Here is a 19,702-nt window from a genome sequence, read left to right on the forward strand (position 1 = left end):
CAGGGCACTGTTTGTTACCCTGACAGTGACCCTGTGGTCATGGTAATAAACCATGAGACGAGAAACCCACACCACAAAACCACCACAGTAAACCGGTCAGTTTTTAAAACTTTTTTTTATTGTTTTTAAGTTTTTTTGCTCATTTTTTAAATTATTTATATTATCTACAAAGTAAAAGTTTTTTAACTTAAAAGTTACATAAGGGTCAGGTGAGAAGTGGGATCTGATCACCTCTGCCATTATAATTTCATAAATAACGTTTCTCCTGTCCTCTTGGCTGCCTAACGTGTTTATTTCACAGGAAGCTTCTCCTCATTTTTCTTTTTTTAGTTTGGTTAGAAACTTTTCATGTAGTCTGGAAACAAACGCAGCACATAGCAGCAGCAATAAACAGTAAGATTAATACTGTCTAAAGGTTGGAAGATTTCTTTTTCAGAACAAGGTGCAGACAAAATACAAGTTCCAGTTGAATTTTCTTCTTCTTCTCTCTCACTGATTAGTTTCTCTCATTCTCTCTTTCTTACTTGGCAATCCGACTCAAATTGCAATTTAGGACCCCTGAAAGTGCGTGTGTGAGTGTTCGGTGTCTCTGTCTGTGTTTGCGTGTTATTCCTGCAGCTATCAGGGGCTGAATCGGATCAGTCTTGTCCAATACAACTCTTTAGTTTGTTAAAACATGTCACTGCATCAACCTGTTAACATTCTCTTATTGCCTAGTCAGGGAGGGAGGAGGAGGAGGAAGGGGAGGGGAGGGGAGGAAGGGGAGAGAAAAGCTGATGTGAAGCATGTCTGGTGAAGATGAGGAAAAGAGAGGAGAGGGAGGGGCTCTCGTCCTCTTCATCGCCTGGTTATGAAGGCTCTGGCTGGGAAGCGCAGCGCAGAGCGGGTCCCTCGGTTCGCTGGTGCCCTCTATCTACAGCTGCTGCTGGTGATGAGGTTGCACTGCAGAGATGAGACAAAATGGGGGACATAAAGAGTGCATTCATGAGATTCTCTTAAATTAATCAGTTCTTGTTTGTTTCATTTCCATTATTCTTAAAAACAAATACGTTCATTATTTCTCCTGCTCATAGCAGCTGTTCAGAGATCTCTTTAGGATTTAACGGTCAATGCTGCACAAATACACCTAACCACAATATTTCTCTCTTTTTAGTGCAAATTATTTTTTATCACTCATACATTGACGTGGAATTATTTCACTGGTATGCAGACGACACTCCATTGTATCTATCAATGAAACAAAAAGAAACTAATGAGTTAACTAAACTCTGTGAGGAACCCAGGAGTTCTTATTTATTTCTACAAGACTGAATGTATCCTTGGCCTCTTACGTTAGCATTAGCCACACAGTCATGGTTAGGAGACTATAGAGTCAACATCCACCACAGACTTTATCATTAATGGACGTAGTCTCCCTGAAGATTTTTGAAGCAAATTGTCTGACGGGGCCATATTGGAAATGAGGCGGGCTTTCAGACTCCACATTAACAGCAGTTGGGTGCCCACCTGTCAATCAGCTGAGCTGCGCCTCTGATTGGGCAGGCTTAGTACATAACGTCTTCTGACTGCCATGTTGGACAAAAAGATTCAATCCCCTGTGCCGTCACAGAAATCAGCTATCCAGACTGGAGACATCTTTGTAGCAGGCTGTAAACCTGTTTCTTTCTGCTGTGAAAACAGCTTCTTTTGGTTTGTGTTTGTGGTTAATGGTACTTTCAGAGCCAGCCTCAAGCAGACACATGACAAACTTCTGCATTGCCTTATATTTTTTGGCTGGAGGTTGCTCATTGTGGCATCATCTACACTGAGTTTACCTCCTCACAATATGTCATGTGACACTGCCTGCATTAATAAGTGAGCTGTCTTTTTTCAGTCTGGCAGGTTTCTTTGTTAGATCTGCTGTGAGGCGCTCAGATTCAGCAGGCCATCTGGTGTCACTGCTACTATTCTCACCAGTTCACAACACTGCTATGACTAACGCAGGCTGTGATCATCCACACTGTGTGCACGTAATGATTTCACATTTCACACTTGGTGTTAAAAAATGAACAACTGGCCCTTTAAATGGTTGGAAATTTACATGTCTTTATTTGAACAAAGAGGTTCACCAAAACAAGTCTCCACCCAGTGGGAGTTGGCTGATGGAAAAAACTAACGTACCTTGTGGATGTGCCAGGTAGGAGAAATGTGTGGTGGTAGAAACAGGTATGGGGTTGTGCAGTGCAGTCTGGGGCATAGCAGCCTGAGGACCACCAGGAGGACCCTGGGTAGCCATCAGCATCATGGTGGGGTGGGTGGGCGCTGGGTGGTGAGACGGCACCATACCAGACTGCATATGTGCCTGAACGATGAAACAGAAGAAGATCAAGTTTGCATTCAAACATGGCACGCCCTCTGTTAAAGGTTCAGTGGATAAATACAAAGTTCTCCTGTTTCAACAACGTTAATCTGATGTTTGGAGAGTGAATAAACATTGCTGAAAAGTCCGCCAAATTCTACGCTCTACACTTTACTACACTATCATCACCCAAATATGACCCATTCATAAACTCAAACATCTGCTGGAAGTGATCCCAGAATCCCTCACTCCCACATTTTAATGATAAGACACTGCTGCCCTGCTCACTCTGTCAGGATGCCTCTGATTGGCCAGCAGGCTGACAGCGTGTTGAGACTCACCTGCTGCACATGTGCCATGTGGTTGTGGTTGTAGCCGTGCTGCACCTGCTGTGGGTTGATGTAGACGGGCTGCTGGGCGGAGGGGAACGATGCCTGTGGAGACTGAGGATTGGGTCCTGGGGTCATGGAGGGGGGCGTAGGGGCCAAGGTGGAGTACATCGGCTGCTGTGGGGGCTGGTTGGCCAGGTGAAGGGCCTGGGCGGCTGCTGCAGCTGTAACACATAACACACATTCAGGGAAACGGCTCCACACACTCAGGTGAGACAAAGCTTCTCGTGTAATCACCTGCTGCTGCCTGCGGGTGCTGAGGGTGCTGCACTGGGCTGGCAGCTGGGTGGTTAGGAGGACCTCCGTGCTGTGGGGGGCCACCCTGCTGGCCCTGACCTGTAGGTGTAGCAGAGGGCTGGGGGTGCTGTGGGTGAGGGTGTAAGGTGGCACTGGGGTGGGGGTACTGCTGAGGCATCGGCCCTGTAGACACTGAGAGAAGAGCAAAGTTTGAAAAAACAGATACACAATGGGCACGCTCTGACCACACACACTCCACAGACGGAGAGCTGTCGTACCATACATGGCGTGTGTCTGCTCGGGGTACTGTGTAGTCGAGGAAGAGACCAGGCTGGGCTGTCCGTGCGTGGGAGGCGCCATCATCCTGGCACTGCCCTGCATCACCGGACTGAAGACGTGCTGCGCCTGAGGGTCACAAGAGACGGACACACAGCCTTAGATCCAGAGTGTTTGACCAAACAGTAACACTGTCCTGTGACTACGACAGATCGACATAAGGAAAAACCGCACAAGTTCATTTTGTTCTGAGCATTAAAAGTTTGTTGAAATGAATTCACAATTTAACAGTCAGATCCTTCAGTCTTGTTTTTTAGTGTTTTGGTAGCTGATTTCTAACAAAGCTCCACTGTTTCTTGTAATTCTGCTCTTTCTTTCACCATTTATTGAGCCCCATTCAAAACTTAAGCTGTCATTAAATGGAAAAATGCAAAAGGAAGAAAAGTCATTAATTTCTTTCCAAGTTGGGGCTTTGCTTAAAAAGAGCCTGAGGCAGGACTGTCACAGCAGCGAGATTAAAACTGGTGATTTTTAAAGCTTCAAAGATGCAACAGAATTTCATTTTAACCTCTCATTCCTCATCTTTTGCATCGTCATGTTCCAAACTAAATGCTGTCCGGGCTTTTTGCTGTTCTCCTCAATAAAAAAAAATCATCATGATGCCTCAGTAGAGAGATTGTGGTTTGCTTCTTGAATCAGATGTGAAGAAACACGGGCGTCATGCTGCTGAGCTGCAGGCATCTGTCAGAGAAAGCAGTGAACAGCTGGAGCACATCAAGACGACCAGAGCTCACTGATTGGTCGAAACTCCTTGACGAGGGTTATTAGCTTTCCCTAACATGAGCAACATCAGAGGCAGAGTGATCCCTGCATGCCAGATCAACCCACAGAAAACAGATGAGAGAGTTCAGCTGCTGCTTGTTGAAATCATAGACTGGTGTGACAGTCAGAGGTGATGTTTGAGGACTCAGAGTAGCGATGAAGCGTTACCTGGGACTGGTAATGTGTCATCTGCTGGACCAGAGGCTGGCTGGTGAACTGCTGCGGGCTGCAGGTGAAGTACTGAGCAGAGTAAGCAGGGCTCTGAGCTACAATAGGGGGTCCTGCTGCCGTCGCTGGGTGCATCATGGTGGGCGTGCCTGGCGGGTGGTGCTGGTCTGACCTCTGCTGGGGCATGTTGGGTACTGGAGGGTCATGGAAAAAGATCATGAGAGCCAGTAGAGGAAACTCACTGAGCAGGGAGAGAGAAGGTGGAAGAGACAAAGAGATGCATGTGAGGGGGAATAAGAGGAAGCAGAGGTTGTTCTCACCTTTACCTGGTCTGTAGGGCTTAGACTGGCTGACTGTCATATGAGGCATCTGAACCTGGTACATGGCTGGAGACTGAGAGGGGAGTGAAGAAAACCGGGTCATTCTGATCTTCTCACAGCAGCATGAGAACCAAACTTGATCTAAAATCTAAAGAACTCCTGCTCATGTGTCCCGATGCTGCAGTGACGCTGGATTAAAACTACTCAGCACTGATCCACACATTCAAGAATGTTCTATCAAACATGTGCAAGTGAGAGTGAGCGATAATCTCTTACCTGAGGCCACATGCATACTCTGAACCTGTCTATCTACCATGACTTTAACCCAACACTGCTCGACACCTTCCACATCTGAACTCCTCAACATGATAACCATGCATTTCTACAACAAACAGCACTGTGGCAGAGACAAAAGAGGCTTAGACTCCTATTAGCTGTCAGCCGTTTGTTCGGTGAACAGATGAAGCCAATAGAAATAAGATGAAGTCCATCTGTGATGACTGTTAAAAATGAATTGCAATAAGAAGTTGGCAAACCAACATCTGATGGCATTAATTCAACAAGCAAGCAAAACATCTCAGTACTAGTTGGCCTTTAAAAAAATAAAACAAAAAGGATTTAAAAAATTCACAAACCTTCCATATTATGCTTTTCTAATGGAGCGAGAGAGAGACAGGAGGAGGGGGAGAAAAGGGAAAGAGAACCACTCTTTAGTTGTTCACCAAAGTATTTTACATGAGTCTGATGTTGGATCACCAAGTTTTTCTTAAAGCAACACACAGAAAAATACAGATTTATGACTACAACTGTAATATTTCATTCAAATTATGTCAGAACGTTTAAAGAACTGCTTTCAAAACTGCTGTTACATCATTATATTAAGCATATATTTTTTGAATAATGGAAGAAATATGAAATGCTATGAATACAAACGTTTGGATGATGATGGAAAGGAAAAGCAAGGAGATGAAGGTATGAATATGAGAATACAGAGGAGAGAAAACCTAAAAGCCTCTGAGAATCAGGCTGTCATATATCTGTGCTTCAGTCATTTCACAGCGTGACTGTACACAAAGCAGCAGATGGTCACTTGAGTCTTAAATGATCTTTTAAGACCATAAAAATCTTCTTCTCCAAAATAAACAGACCCAGTGATAAAAACCATAACAAACAAAAAAAACATCTTAAAGTGACTTTTTTTAAGTCACTGGGACTGAAGCATTCAGAGCTCTTGCTCACTGTATCTTAGTTTGATTTTCTTATCACGAAACTGTATTTTTTTTTATACAGCCACTGATGTAACAAACAAAGAGATGTGATTTAAAACACAAAGAACACACACAGCATGAATAGTAGTCAGTATTCAGCTGAAAAGCTGAAAAATGAGTGTTCTGCAGGCTGGAATTAGAGATTTGGTGTTCTGCTACTCTGAAAAAGAAAGCTCTGAGGTCAGGTGCGGCCCTACAAGAAGCAAAGAAACGTGGAGAAAAATAAAGATGGCATGCTTTAAAGATGAGAAGAGGAAAAAAAAGACATCAGCTGACGTGTTAAGGGACCTGATGGAGATGGTTGTTAAAGGTTTGTTTTCATGAACTTCATATGATCAGAACTATCAACAGTCACTTCTGTCTTCATACTTCACATTGAAGCATGTCAGTGTCTGTCTCACCTGCACTCCAGGGCTCACAGGTGTGAGAGGGTACATCTGAGGGAAGCAGACTGTCTGGCCGTACACAGCCTGGGGCTGCTGGACCACGATGGAGGGACTGGGCTGGCCTTGAGGTCGAGGAGGCGTTGGGGTGTTGGCTGGTTTGGGCTGATGAAGGAGGACAAAAAATAGATCAACTTACAACCTCAGTGTGAGTGTTTAGATGGTATTAGGGTGGAAGCAGCAGAGTGTGCTGACCTGTGTGTTAAACCTGGGTTTGAACTCGTTGGCATTTGGGTTCAGAGTTGATTTCCTCACTTGACTGTAAGAAGAGAAACAGGTCCACAGATTCATCAGTTAGCACCATCACTGTGTCTTTTTACTGTTAAAAGCCTCAGCTGCCCATTCCACTCACTCTTGCACAGCTTCCTTCTTCTCCTCCTTCTCTTCATGCTTGGCTCCACTGAAAGTGGACGTAGCCGTCGTCTGAACTCCTTGTGATGTCACATCTAGCCCCGCCCTCTTCATGTCCGGGGCTGAGGGAGACGGGGACAGTGCAGCGGGGCTACCAGGCTTGCTTGTGTTGGTGGCGTTGGCGGATGGAGCAGGGGTGCCTGCGGTGATCACCACGCTCTCATCGGCACCCTCTCGTCCCGCTGTGGAGGCTTTGTCAAGGGGAAGGTCTTTAGGCTTGTCTGCTGAATCTCTGGGAGGCTTGGTCATCATCTGGTCAAAGGCAGGGTCAGAGTTTGAACTAGACTGCAACTAAAGACGAGAGGAAGAGTTAGAGGAAACACACACAGGGCTGGATCAGAAGCATTTTTATTTCTGGAAACAGTGTAAAGGCTTACCCTAAAATCTACGCTAAACTTCTTTAAATTATCTATTTGTTTTCGGTGGTCTGGTGCCATAGAAGGAGGTCCTGAACACAAGGAATATGAGAGACAGAGAGAGAAATATGCTTGAGGCTTTGATCTTTCAGCAAGTAGGTTCAGGTTTTCTCATTCTAAAGACAAATAGTCATACACATATTTAAAAAAACACCTCCTCTGGTTTTTAAGAAGAGCAGTGCTGTCTAAATTATTCTGTACCTTTACAAACTGGTCTAGTAATACTAGGTGAGCTTTCCAAGGGCTTGATGTTCTCCTTGTTTGCCGTGGGGGACGTTTGTCTCGTCTCCTGAACTCGACACTCTTTTGCTTTAGAAAACAGAAGAACAGTCGCTTTACACAGACATGAAAACAGACACAGGATTTCTGAGCACTGCTCTGGAAAATAACAAAACTAACAGGAATCAGTCATATCCAATAAAGCAAGCATCCAATAAACCTCACCATCTGCTAATGGAGAGGCGACCATGCCTGGGGCGGGGCTAGCAGCAGTAGGAGAAGAAGCTGAGGTTGGTGTGGCAGCAGATTCCACAGGTGTTGCTCCTGTCTGAGGGGACGGGAGGGAGGAGGAGCCAGGAGACGCTCCGCCCAGGCTGTTCTGTCGGGGGGAACGAGGTCTGTGAGCTAAGGAGGGGAGGAAGAGTTAGATTTAGTATTCATGTAAAACAAACATATCTTAGGTTGAGCCAGCAAAGACAGGTTGTACCTCCACTAACTACTGATGACCATGTCCCTCCAGAGGGGCTGCTCCTGGTTGGTGGAGCAACCGGGACCTCTCCTGGTGCATTATGGGAAATTAAGTCAACTCCTGAGGGTACTCCAGTCGTCCGGCAGGGTGGCACACGGTGAGCACGAGGCGTCCGCTGGGATTTTGGAGACATTCTGGGTGGGCCTGCAGAAGAGGAAAGACAGATGAAGATGGACAGAAATCTGTGATTGCACAGTGGGTGTGAGGAAGGGCTGCACAAAAAAAACAATTACTGTGATATTCATTCTTTCTGGGACTTTTATGAAATGAAAAAATACAGCAAAATATATCACATATACAAAACAATTGAAAAATAATAACAATATAATTATTTAATTTATTAATTGAATCTTAGAGTCTGATTCCTCCCCCTACTTTTAACACACTGTGTCCACCTCTCTGACATTCACGTTAAGAAGCAGAGATCACAGAAGGAGAGAAAACAGGCAGAGCGTTATCCATCATTTCTGATGGTGTTTAAATTTATCTTTAATCTGCGTCACCAGCCCCATAAATACATAATCAAACATAAACTCATTGTTTTCTCCTGCCTATGACTTTCACAACACTAGTTGTAAATGTGCTAAAGATGTAAACAAAAACTCAGTGGACCCCTTGGCTGAATGAGAAAGCATGTGATGTCTGATAAACGTTTCCCAGCAATAATTCACAGAAAGAGGAAATGGTGACACACTGACATGTTTCAGGTCATATGACTTACAACCCACGCCCAGTGTTGTGACTATTGACCACACTGATATTATGAATGTGAAACAAGATATCATTCAGCCTGGCGTAGAGATCTCAACTATACTTAACCAAATCTCAAAAATGATTCCATCTGATCCATTATACAAATATAACACAGCACACTTCAGTTATTGGGTGCATGCATGTTAGTGGAAAAACTGCAAATGATTCAGTAGAAGTGATAAAACAACACACCACACTTATCACACCAAAACCAAGTGAGGTGGGAGTAGAGGGATGGGAAAACAGGAAAGAAGATAAGGTGGAATACAGTATTTAAAGAATCCATGTTTTGCAGAGTTTGTGCCGTTAAAGAGAAAGTTTCTGAACAAAAATATTTTGTCCTTTAACGGTCACAAGACTTGTCAAGTATAAACACTCACAAGGACAGCTGCACGTAATACTTTAACTAAGTATTCCTGCAAATTAGATCAAATAGAAGCTATGGAATGACAGTCACATTCTTTAAATATCCAATTGTAAAAATCCCCTGCCCCCCAATAAATGCTGATTATATTAGTGGTGTTGAAAGACTTCTCTTGAAAATCCTGAACCTAGCTCCCCAGATTTAGGTCTTGGAAACTCTCTGCACACCAAATGCATGGGCAGAGCGTGCAGGCAAGTGAGTAAAGAGGCAGAAAAACATCCAGTCAACTGGATGATCGGATGGCCTAACCACAGATACTGAATAAATTCCTCTTTTGTCAGAGCTTTTTACGAAGAAGTGATTTCCCCAAAAGAGTTAACCTGAGCAATGTGTACGAGAGTGCTTTGGAAGATATTAGTGAGTCTACAATGGTGCAGGAATGCAGCTACAGACTTAGGATTTACTCTTGCTACACAGAAACCACAGCACACATTGTGGTGCACCCACATGCCAAGGTGAAGCTGCCTGACGCACTGACAAAGGATCAGCATTGTGGCTTACTAAAGCTTCATGATTTCCATTGGCATGGAAATTCAAATCTGACCCCTAATCAGGCTCAAAAAGCAACCTCACCATTTGTGTTGTTCCACACTAGACCTGGGCAAACTGGCCTCTTACTTCACAACGATCACAATGGATTGACTTATTTAGCATGATGACAACACTGCTTCATCTGAAAGTCAATCCATCCACCCTCAACTCATGCCTTTGCCCAGGTCTACTCCACACTGATGTGGGTACCTTCTGAAGACATGCGTTTGGGCAGAGTGTTGGCTGGAGACGCGGGCCCGTGCTGGGAAAAGGAGGATGAGGAGGAGGAATAGGAGGGGTGGGATGAATGAGAGGGAGGTCTGGAAGGTCGAGAGGGGGGTCTGGAGGGTGGCCTGGTGGGCGTTGTCGCCCGAGGAGGCAGGGAGGAGGGGCCAGACTGGTAACGGGAGGGGGGGCGGGAGGAAGGAGATGGACAGGGTGAGGGCCAATGGGATGAACCTAAAGGAGGGAAGGACAAATGATACAAGGATGACAACCAACAGATGACAACCAGTTAAAGCTGGGAAAATCAAAGTGTAGCAGAAACAGAAAGACAAAGGAAATTAATAAACTTCAGACAGACAGGCAAGGCAGGAATGATCAAAATTAAAGTACAAGAAATGTATGAATTAAACTAATAAGCAGGATACATCTGAACTACAGAGAGACACTACACCAGTCACCACAGGCTCTGAAGAGTAAAAGATAACATTCACACAGGGATCGATATGTTGACTACCCAATGCACCTCTCCATCACCAGGAGTATTTTCCATTAAGGGTGTTTGATGTATTACACTTACCTCCATTAACCACCCTCTGGTCGGCCCCTGAGCTGGGACTGTAGTCATGAGGTCCCTGTCGAGGAGTTGATGGCCCAGCTGAGCTCTGATTCAGACGAGGGGAATTCTGTCGTCCCGGTCCCCATGACATCGCCTCCCTGTTCCTCTGGCCTGGAGGAATGTACTTGTTCTCTCTGTAAACACATAAACAACACAGACAGGGACAATAATTGAGATAACACACTGTTATACAACCTGTTAAGTCAATCAGGCAAAATAAGAAGGAGGAAGTAGATTTTCTGGAAACAGCTGTTGTCATCGTGGTGAGATAACAGGAACTACTTTTTCTTCTTGATTAAAGTCCAACAGTTCTTCTGATGCACGTGGTTGAACGTTTCTACTGCAGACTGCAATCATTTACAAGAAATGGGGAACATTTGAACATGTGCTTTAGAATAGTTTTGCAATTAACACAGACATGTCATGTTTGATATCAGGTCTGACTTAACACAGAACCACATCAGCACTCCCTCACGAGAATTGATCTCTGATTATATTTAGTTTTACTGCATTACAGTGTTGTGTCTTGTTAAAAAAGGCATCTATTGTGGCTGTAAAAGATGAGGAGTTTATGTTCCCAAAGGTGATATTTCAAAACATTAATGATAAGTTGCTAACTATGCTTAGAATCAGAGTTTGAGCCATTAATTTTATTTTTCTACATGTAATAATATTTATGTAAAAGAAGCAAAATGCTGCAGTTTTTGTTCTGAATATGAGTATTTTCCAATGGTGAAAACTGCAAAATGAGTCTATATAGGCACTAAGTTTGCACTTGTGTCCTGCCCCACCTGCTAAGCGTGTGAGGCTCCCTTTCCCCTCGCATGACAGCAGTATATTTCTCCTCCTCAGAGCGTTCATCATTCTCCAGGGCTACACGGGCCTTGTATGTTGCACTGGCCTCAATCTCTTCCGCCAGCTGGGCAGCACGCGCCTCCCTCTTGAGGAACTCTTCTGAGTTGTCCCGCTCCAGAGGGACCCTGGGAAACAAGCTCAGGTCAGACGAGGGCAGTAGGATGATGGAGTGACCAAGGAAGGCCTGAATTCAACTTTTTGAGAATGTTATTCAGTCTAGACAGGATTACGACCTGAAACAGGATGGGTTCAAGAAGTGCTATGGTTTCATGTGTTACAGCATTGACATGTTTTTGGTGTCATTTCCTGTCAATGTTAACTAGAAAAGACAGTGTTCAATTGCAAAGTGTTCAAATTCTCCTGGAGTCTAACATCTAATAACTGATGCATTTAGCTATATAAAAAAGACACATGAACGCTTACGTGTATGTGGACAGGCTGCTGTCGTATGTAGACAAGACGCCATATTTCTCCTCATTGTACTTAAACATGTCATTGGGGTCCCATCCATTTGACTGAGAGAGACAGAGAGAGGGGTGAGACAGAGAGACTGTACATCATACCACACAACCTTAAACCCTCTATCTTTAATTCACCATATAACAGACCTGTTCAGATTCCCTTCTATTTGCTCAAAAGTGCAGCATCAGTGCTTTGTTAAGTCCATGTCTATTTTCTCACCACATCTGTATCCAGAGACTCAAGGCTGTCAGAGTTGTGGGTCTCGCCTCCATCCCAGGGCTCCAGATCTTTCTCTTTATGCTCGCCATTGATCCTGCCGCTCACTGCTGCATCTGTGAAATTGTCTGCAGGCAACACACAAAGAAGACATATCTATGTACAGCATATTGCTTCACACAAACACACTCTCTCTCACACACACAGAAGCTCACGATGGTATAAAGTCACATGGCTGCACTCTCACTGTGTATGCGGGTAAGCACTCATGCCTCAGGAGCTTCTGCCACGAGCTCTCACAGCAGAGGTTATAAAGAGGTAGTGGTGGTACACCAGGCACACCCACAACCAGACATGGGGCTGACAGGAGAGGGAAAATCCTTTCAAAAATGGTTTGAGTTATTGCTCTAGATGGCCTTGGTGAAACTAAAGAGTTCCAGCAGGATGAGCAAAAGCAACCTTGTAACTGGGTAATAAAAAATATTGCCTATAAAGTATCTTTAAATATAATTATAAATCAAAAAGGCATACATACTTCAGAACCTTATAAAATTAACACTTTAATATTTTGGCCAGTTCACCTAAACCAGAGGCAGACATGCTCACAGGGACCCCCAACCCCCTATTACTTTTGAAGGAAGTCTCATCTCATGTCAGCCCGATTCTGCTCAATTTCTCAGAAGAAGCACCAATGGACTTCGTGCACAAAGCATATCAGCCACCTGGAGTTGCATAACTCAGGTCTCCAAACTCATCCCAACATTTCTGGCAAGTAGCAACTTCAGAAGTATCAGACTGGCACCGTCCAGACCGTTGGGCTCAGACGCCTGGACTGTTTTAGTAAAAGGTTGTTGAAATGCTCGTTGCACACTGTCCATTCAGGGAATCAGACATAAAATAACGCGTAAAAATATTGAATGTGGGCAAAGTGAGGGGTAAGCAAACATGCATTTAGATGGCAGTCAACTGCATGACCTCAAAGCACTTCAGGACCAAACAAAGAAAATATCCTGCCACTGCTTGATTTTTCATTCACAGCTCAGGAAGCGGATATATGTGGTTGTGCCCGACATGAGATTTCAATCTGTTGCTTTCAATGGAATCATATTCATAGGTTTATAGTTTCCTTTCTCATCTAGCTAAATCTGATTTAGAAGCAGATTCAAAGAGGAAACCCTTTGTTAGAAAAATAAAACTATGTTTAAAAACTAACCACAATTTCCCACTTAATTCCTGCAGGGCATGTCTGTGTTGCTTTCTAGCTTCAGAAATCAAGCTAATGGATCTTAAAAAAAAAAAGGATTAATTTTCTGCACTTTCTACAGTAAGCAGCTTTGTGTACCCCACACATCCTCAGATCCCTCATAAGAGAGCATATGGCCTAATGTACAAGACCAAAGAAGCTAGGACAAGCCTCCGTTTAACCTCTTCTGACCTCAACTGAACAGTGTATTCAAGAGCAACCCTTCCACCGAAAGCAACACTTCATAAAAAAAAAGACCCACATTGATACTTTATTCCCACAGTTAAGTAATTAATCCCTTAACTTCCCAAATCATCAAGTTTGATTTGAACTGCAGCCAAAGGTGGCAGACACATCAGCCTCAAGCCTGGGGAAGAGCTCACAGATTTGTGCAAACAGAGAAGTGAGAGGAGAAAACAGCCATATATTACCTGTGTCAGAGGAGACTAGACCATCAGAGAGGGGAGACAGACAGATGACAGCGTCAGAAGATGGACCAAAAGACAGAACCACTGACGGGCCATCATATTAATCAGCAGAATGAGAATGCAAAACATCTACATGCAAGTTTGAAATGAAAATCCTGTCTCAAGTCTTTCAACTCAGATGTGTTTTTTCATTTCTCAATCAAGTCAGACTCCCTGTGTCTGTAATTTCTGTCTCTAAATTGGTGAATGGAATATTCTTGTGAAAACAAAAAGGATATTTCTTAGCGTAGTTCATAAAACACATGGGGTCCTCAGGAATTACCAGCGCCATTTGAATAAAGCTTAACTGCACCGAATATAACTGAATATACTACCATTAGCAGTGGCGTGCTGGGTGTTTTACTTAACTGCAAAAAAAGTAAACTTCCAGTCATTCCACATTTGTTCTGTGTAACAGGATAGTAATGTCAGAAGTTACAGCGATGTGGGACTCTCACACCTTAGTTCATTTTGACAAAATCAAGCTGTCCCTCACAGTTCATTTTGGCTCTGAGGAGAATAGTGTGGGTCAAGATGAATTAGATGAAGAAGACTCATTCAGCCTTTATTGAGTGCCCTTGCTGCACTGGGGCAACCTTCGGACCAATCAATAGATCACATTAGTCTTCAATGGTTGGCCACTCAGAACAGACACACAAGATGTGACTTTATGGCAAAGCCTCAGTGACATCAAGGGAGTGGATACAGACTGAAAACGATCAATATGTTGTGTTGTGTACACTGATGGGTATTCACTCTTGCATGTTTGTTTTTGTGTATTTATTTCTGTGTGTGCGTGTGCAGTGAATACAAAGAGAGACACTGGCCAAGGTACACAGTGTATGCTTCATGAGTTTTTAAGATGAACAAGCTCAGGTACATACAGACAGCTGTAAAAATGTATCAACAGAAATGCCCTGGTACCTTTCCTGGCGAAATTCAGATCCACATCTTTGAAGGTAACCACCACAACATCTGAGGCTTTGAAAATGATACTCTCCACAATATCCTCCTTCCTAGGGGCTATGCTCGGCTCTGGGCTCTTTCTATGAGCTGCATCCAACACCAGGTCACACTGTGGGAGAAAATGTATGAAATCGGATTAAGGAGCAATCCAAACTACAACAAAAGCTTCAACTTTCTAGAGAAGAGATGAGGAAAGATTGAACATGAAGGTCTGCAGCATGCAGCATTTCATTTCAAGTAAATGTTGCAGTACCTAAACAAAGAGGTGAAAAGTATTTCAATAATTCATTACAAAATTTATTCAAGTATATTTATTATGCAAAACATCTACTCTTCTTTGTTTCCAGCTCCTAAAGGGGGATTTGTGGTTGTATTTCAGCCCTTGGTCTGATAAAATAATATAAATAGATCACCCAGTTCAGGTATATTGTTGTAGGCCCATAATTACTCTAATATTGTTTTACCATCACAAAACTGTTTTGATAAAAACACCAAGTGATGGAATAAGGGAAAATAAATTCTGATGAGCATAACCAGGGAAAAGAAAACGTCATCAAACATATTCCTGTGTGTGCTTGATTGGAGTGAAAAACTGCCAACTTGGCTCACTATGCTTGCATGAAAATTAACTACAGGAAACTCTCTGTAGGTTTCCTGGCTGACAGCATATATAAACCAAAGTTTGATTGACATAAATTAATTGACTTCTGCTTATTTATTTTCTTTCCAACCAGATGGAGGAGCTTGTGCATTGCAGAGGAGGCAGACATGACCTCAAATATCCTAAAAAAAGCTATAAAACAGGCTAGTTCAATGCTATGGGAGAGAAATGACAAAACAAGTCCTGCAACCAGAGATTACATTGTTGACAAAGAGACAGTGTACAGAGGGGTGGTGAGTACAGCTGGGTGAATATTTCGCCATGTTTGACTGTTCGGCTTGCGCACACTGTGGTAATAAAAGCCAAATGTGATGCTTTGTTTTGGTTTCAAAACAAAGTGCTGTGTATTCCTGAAAGAACACCAAATTCTATTCATTTGGGCGTATCCTGCCAGCCTAAGTCTGTTTTAGTCACACAAGCTGATCTGGTCACAAAATACAGTGAGTTTGTAATGTGATTAGTTAGTTAGTCACTGTGTCATGCACCAGAATGGTGCCTTGTCCATATGGACTTAGAAGACCCTACAAAAGAAACAAGATAGAAACACCAACATAAGGTGAAAAGAAAGAACGATTGCATTGCACGTATCAAGCAATGTCTAAAAGTAAAGGCAGGACCCACTCAGGTTCAGGTTTACATTTGTGCTGAATTTAATTTCTCCCAATGGGGAATACCTCAACTTAAAAGGGAAGATGAAGGGCCACATACCTCTCCTCCATAAAAGGAGAGATAGAAAGGGCAATCTTTGTCTAAACCACCTCAGGGGTGAAGCTGCTATTGACTGCAGGCAGGGCACTTTATCCCAGCACAGTTAACCACAATCGTTATCCCTGCTACAGAGGAAATCACAGATCAAGCTTCAGTTTTAGCGCCTGCAACAATCATTGCAGGGTGTGATCCTTACCTCTGGCCCGTATGTCTTAAATACTCCTTCATAGACTGCTCCATTTTTTACTTTCAGCTCACACTTAGCCCCCTATGAATAAACAGGAGTAACATTATTATTCACTGGATGATTTACTTGCGCATCAAATAAAGTGTCAGTGTCTATTTACACATTTCAAGAATAAATTCAGTAAGCCATCTGTTGTAAAACAGACAAATGATTGATAAATCTCTGCTTTGTTTTTGCAACCAGCTGTCTCTACAAATCACACAGGCTTTGTTTATAGCAGAGTAGACATTTTGAAGAAACAGCATGCGGTCGGGGACACACTGCAGGACGTATTGCTGTCACAAAATCATTTACAGTAAGCATTACTCACACTGTTGTTTTATTTTTCTTCCGAAACTGTGCTCAATTCTATTGCAATTATTGTCACAGCATGGAAGGAACAATTCAGAAAGATAGACAGTGAACATACCACCACTGAAGTCAGGACATGGACCATTCTTATATTTGCATATACTCCATTGAAAATGACCTGAAGAAAAAAACACAGTGAGCTCCTGATATTCCTTGTTTACAAAGAAGAACTGCTGTATGGCACTTGAAACATTTGACTATCTACATGTCATCCTCAAAAAAAAAGATCTAATCACTTTATTTACACTTCATCCAGAATGCATTGAGTGCAATTTTTTACACAGTGCATGTCTGACAAAAACACGTCACATTCAAGTGACTGAAAAAAATTGACAATACAAAGCAGTAATCTAGGGTGACCATTGTCAAAAAGAATCTTCTTTTCCTTACAAAATGCTGCATTCAGATTAACCACAAACTAAAAATAAACCATTTACTTACTGATGCTGGACCTTTACCGCTGTGTCTGCCCCTGAAAAAGATACCATTTCTGTCAAAATCCCCATCATTGATATACCACATACTGCTCACTGAAAGACAGCACTCACTGCTGGGAACAACTACAACATTCAAGACAGAAATCACATAAGGGCAGGGGTTTAAATGTCAAGGATCCTATACTGCTGCTCTTGAATATACTGAAGGGAATAATCATGAATTTTGTTTCATTATCGAATGTCCTGAAAATGTCAATTCTTTTTGTAGATGAATGCTACACGTTTGGAGATTCCTTAAAGACCCCAGCAAGGCATTATGCTGGTAAGCAAACAGTTCAAAAGGCTACCAGTCAAATATTCAGTAGCCTACATTTTTTTCCCCAAGCATGTCCTAAAATGCACCTTGTTCAGCAGCTGGCACATAGCCAAGCATTCACACCCGGTACAATGTAGGCAGTGGCTACTTTCCCTACATTATATCCATTGTGGTATATGAATAATAGGCTCATTTGAAACGTCGTATTTCCCAATGATTATAGCAGAATAAATCTTAGTCATTTCGAAATAAAACAGGTTGCTTTACTGTACATGGGTCACCATTCTTACTTCACATTTTTTCGCACGCCCTCGAAAGATAAAAACCTACGCAATGAATGGGACGTACTGTCCTAGTGACCGGTGAATAGAAGCCTGACCGTATTAACACCTCCTTTCAGCACAACACGCATGCAACTCCTGCACTGACAGTGTGCGTTAGCTTTGTCTTACGACTGCATATAACAGAAATGTCATGCTTCAAGGACACTATTTCATATGAGCAGCAGCAACGTCAAGGTTGAAAGCCCGTCGGTCTATAATTTCCCCTTCTCCTCCTCATCCTCGTCTCCACACCCGCCCTCTCTCCCGTGCGCCCACACGCTTTATAGCAATTTCTTGGCAATCCCGTTGCAGCAACATTGCGCTAACGTACAAAGCAATTTGACAGCCATATGAAAACAATCCAGATGCTTTATCACAGCCTCTCTGGCTTTGAAAAGTCGCATAGGCTACCCCGTTTGCTAGCTGCTGTGACACTCGCCGAGGCAAGTGCACAGAATAACAAGCATGGACTGTCAAATGGCTAATTAACGTTAGCTAAATTGACTCCAAGCTGATAGTTCACCGATATCAGCAACTTGTCAAGCAGCCCCACTGCTCCAATCGCAGTTTCCTGGGAAATTGCGATTGCTAGACAAAATCATTTAAAATACGTAGTCAGGGAGCACATAGTAAGTCGAATAAAAAGTGCAAGGGGAGGTCGCGTTACGTCGAAGTTGCAACATAATTTGAGCATACAGGCCTCACTAGCAAAACAGCATAACGTTATAGTGGATGGACAACGCGTATCAAGGCCCACATACGTTCACCAACACGTATACTAGTTTTACACCACTTAACATGAATGTCATCTCTCAAAACTACCATTATTGGACGTAAACGTGTGCAAACACTGAAAACTTGCCACATTAAATTCTACAGGTGTGTTTTTATCCTGCTACGATAAGGTTTAAATTTTACAGACCTGCCCATATTCTGTCTTCCACCACCGCTTCCCCCGGCACCGGAGGTGGCGGCACCAGCGGTGTTGCCACCACCGGGCTTGCTACGATTTCCACCGGCCTTCATGGACATGGTGATCCCATAAAAGACGGCGTTTGAAAACGACCAGCTTCACACCGCAAGCTGTTAACGATGGGACGGTGTATGGTTTTGTGACAGCTTGCTAACGTTAGCAATCCTAAAATGGCTAGCTAGCAGGCTAATGTCAATGTGTCTCTTCAGGGAAGATGCTACGCTATGAAGCAAGCTGGCTAACAGTTGCTAGCTAACGTTAGCAATCTGTACAATTCCTATTAAAACAGAAAAAAATATATTTTAAAAAAGACAACACACGCTAATCACTCTCCCAAAATCAGCATGAGTGTTACACTTCTTGTCAATTTGTTATGCAATCCTAACAAAAAATTCGATTATCTCAAATTCGGTTTGCAGCTATCTCGGGTTCTTTCCGTTGCTAACAGCGAAAAGACCAAAACAGTCTGAAAGGGTACAAAAAAATGCGGAGGGATATATGGAATGCGTAACGGCTCATAACATAACTAGTTATTAAAAACTTGTGTGCACTGAAAAACTATCACCCACTTTAAATACAAAATGGATTGTATTTGATTTTGAACACTAAAATTGACACAGAGATACTCAGTTGTCTCAGAAAATTACCCGTACATCATGGCACTATTTCCAGGAAGTCAGTACATTCTCAGCGGCTGTTTTGTGGCATCCACGTGAGCCGGCATATACCCTAAACACGGCGTACGTAAACTCAGGTTAGTTGAGTTAATGGAAACAACCAAAAATAAATTAAAATGTAATGAACGCAAACACAAATTTATAACACGACCCAAAGAATATAGCTTTTACACTTGCTCTGCCTGTTAAACAAATATAGTGTTTAATGTGTAAACACTTAATAATACAGAAAATGCATTATTCAGATGTTTGAATATACTACCCTGATGTTACCGGAATAACATCAAATGTAATAAAAAAAAAAAAAAATGAAACAGCTCATATTTTCAGGGAATTCTTTATGACTGCATCGTAATTTATTTTGATCTATCTATTCAAGCATTTTATCAAAGCACATGATCATCACATACATTAG

At 42.8% G+C, this 19,702-nt stretch overlaps 1 protein-coding gene across 10 annotated transcripts; it reads right to left on the reverse strand.

Annotated features, from left to right (window-relative positions):
- Positions 1 to 96: 96 nt before the first annotated feature.
- atxn2 (ataxin 2) lies at positions 97 to 19,089 on the reverse strand. Of its 10 annotated transcripts, none has more exons than XM_074670018.1 (26): positions 18,560 to 19,089; positions 17,003 to 17,033; positions 16,620 to 16,679; positions 16,160 to 16,231; positions 14,553 to 14,703; positions 13,593 to 13,607; positions 11,922 to 12,046; positions 11,664 to 11,755; positions 11,177 to 11,365; positions 10,347 to 10,519; positions 9,755 to 10,003; positions 7,795 to 7,980; positions 7,533 to 7,712; positions 7,290 to 7,397; positions 7,050 to 7,120; positions 6,614 to 6,924; positions 6,457 to 6,520; positions 6,220 to 6,366; positions 5,186 to 5,203; positions 4,551 to 4,623; positions 4,231 to 4,424; positions 3,243 to 3,369; positions 2,965 to 3,156; positions 2,680 to 2,891; positions 2,161 to 2,341; positions 97 to 942 (listed from the first exon to the last, which is right to left on the reverse strand). In XM_074670018.1, the coding sequence occupies exons 1-26, from the start codon at positions 18,667 to 18,669 to the stop codon at positions 914 to 916; spliced, it is 3,360 nt and encodes a 1,119-aa protein (XP_074526119.1). In that variant the 5' UTR covers positions 18,670 to 19,089; the 3' UTR covers positions 97 to 913. The 10 variants fall into 10 exon arrangements, with proteins under 10 accessions (XP_074526119.1, XP_074526114.1, XP_074526113.1 ...); XM_074670013.1 differs by having other exon boundaries at positions 4,557 to 4,623; positions 6,614 to 6,963; XM_074670012.1 differs by having other exon boundaries at positions 6,614 to 6,963; positions 18,560 to 19,088.
- Between the last annotated feature and the right edge of the window lie 613 nt (positions 19,090 to 19,702).

Source organism: Halichoeres trimaculatus, unplaced genomic scaffold (genome assembly GCF_033239565.1).
Source record: "Halichoeres trimaculatus isolate MK-OKI-2021-1 unplaced genomic scaffold, fHalTri1.1 fHalTri1_scaffold_5, whole genome shotgun sequence".
Taxonomy (NCBI): Eukaryota; Metazoa; Chordata; class Actinopteri; order Labriformes; family Labridae; genus Halichoeres; species Halichoeres trimaculatus.

Bases quoted from the DNA above. Each gene is read 5' to 3' on its own strand.
- atxn2 (XM_074670012.1), bottom strand. From the start codon at position 18,669: ATGTCCATGAAGGCCGGTGGAAATCGTAGCAAGCCCGGTGGTGGCAAC. The intron at 10,520-11,176 runs GTGGGGCAGGAC...ATGTGTTTACAG, and splicing joins GAGCCTCACACGCTTAGCAG to AGAGAACAAGTACATTCCTC. The intron at 7,713-7,794 runs GTACAACCTGTC...TCCCCTCCTTAG, and splicing joins GTCATCAGTAGTTAGTGGAG to CTCACAGACCTCGTTCCCCC.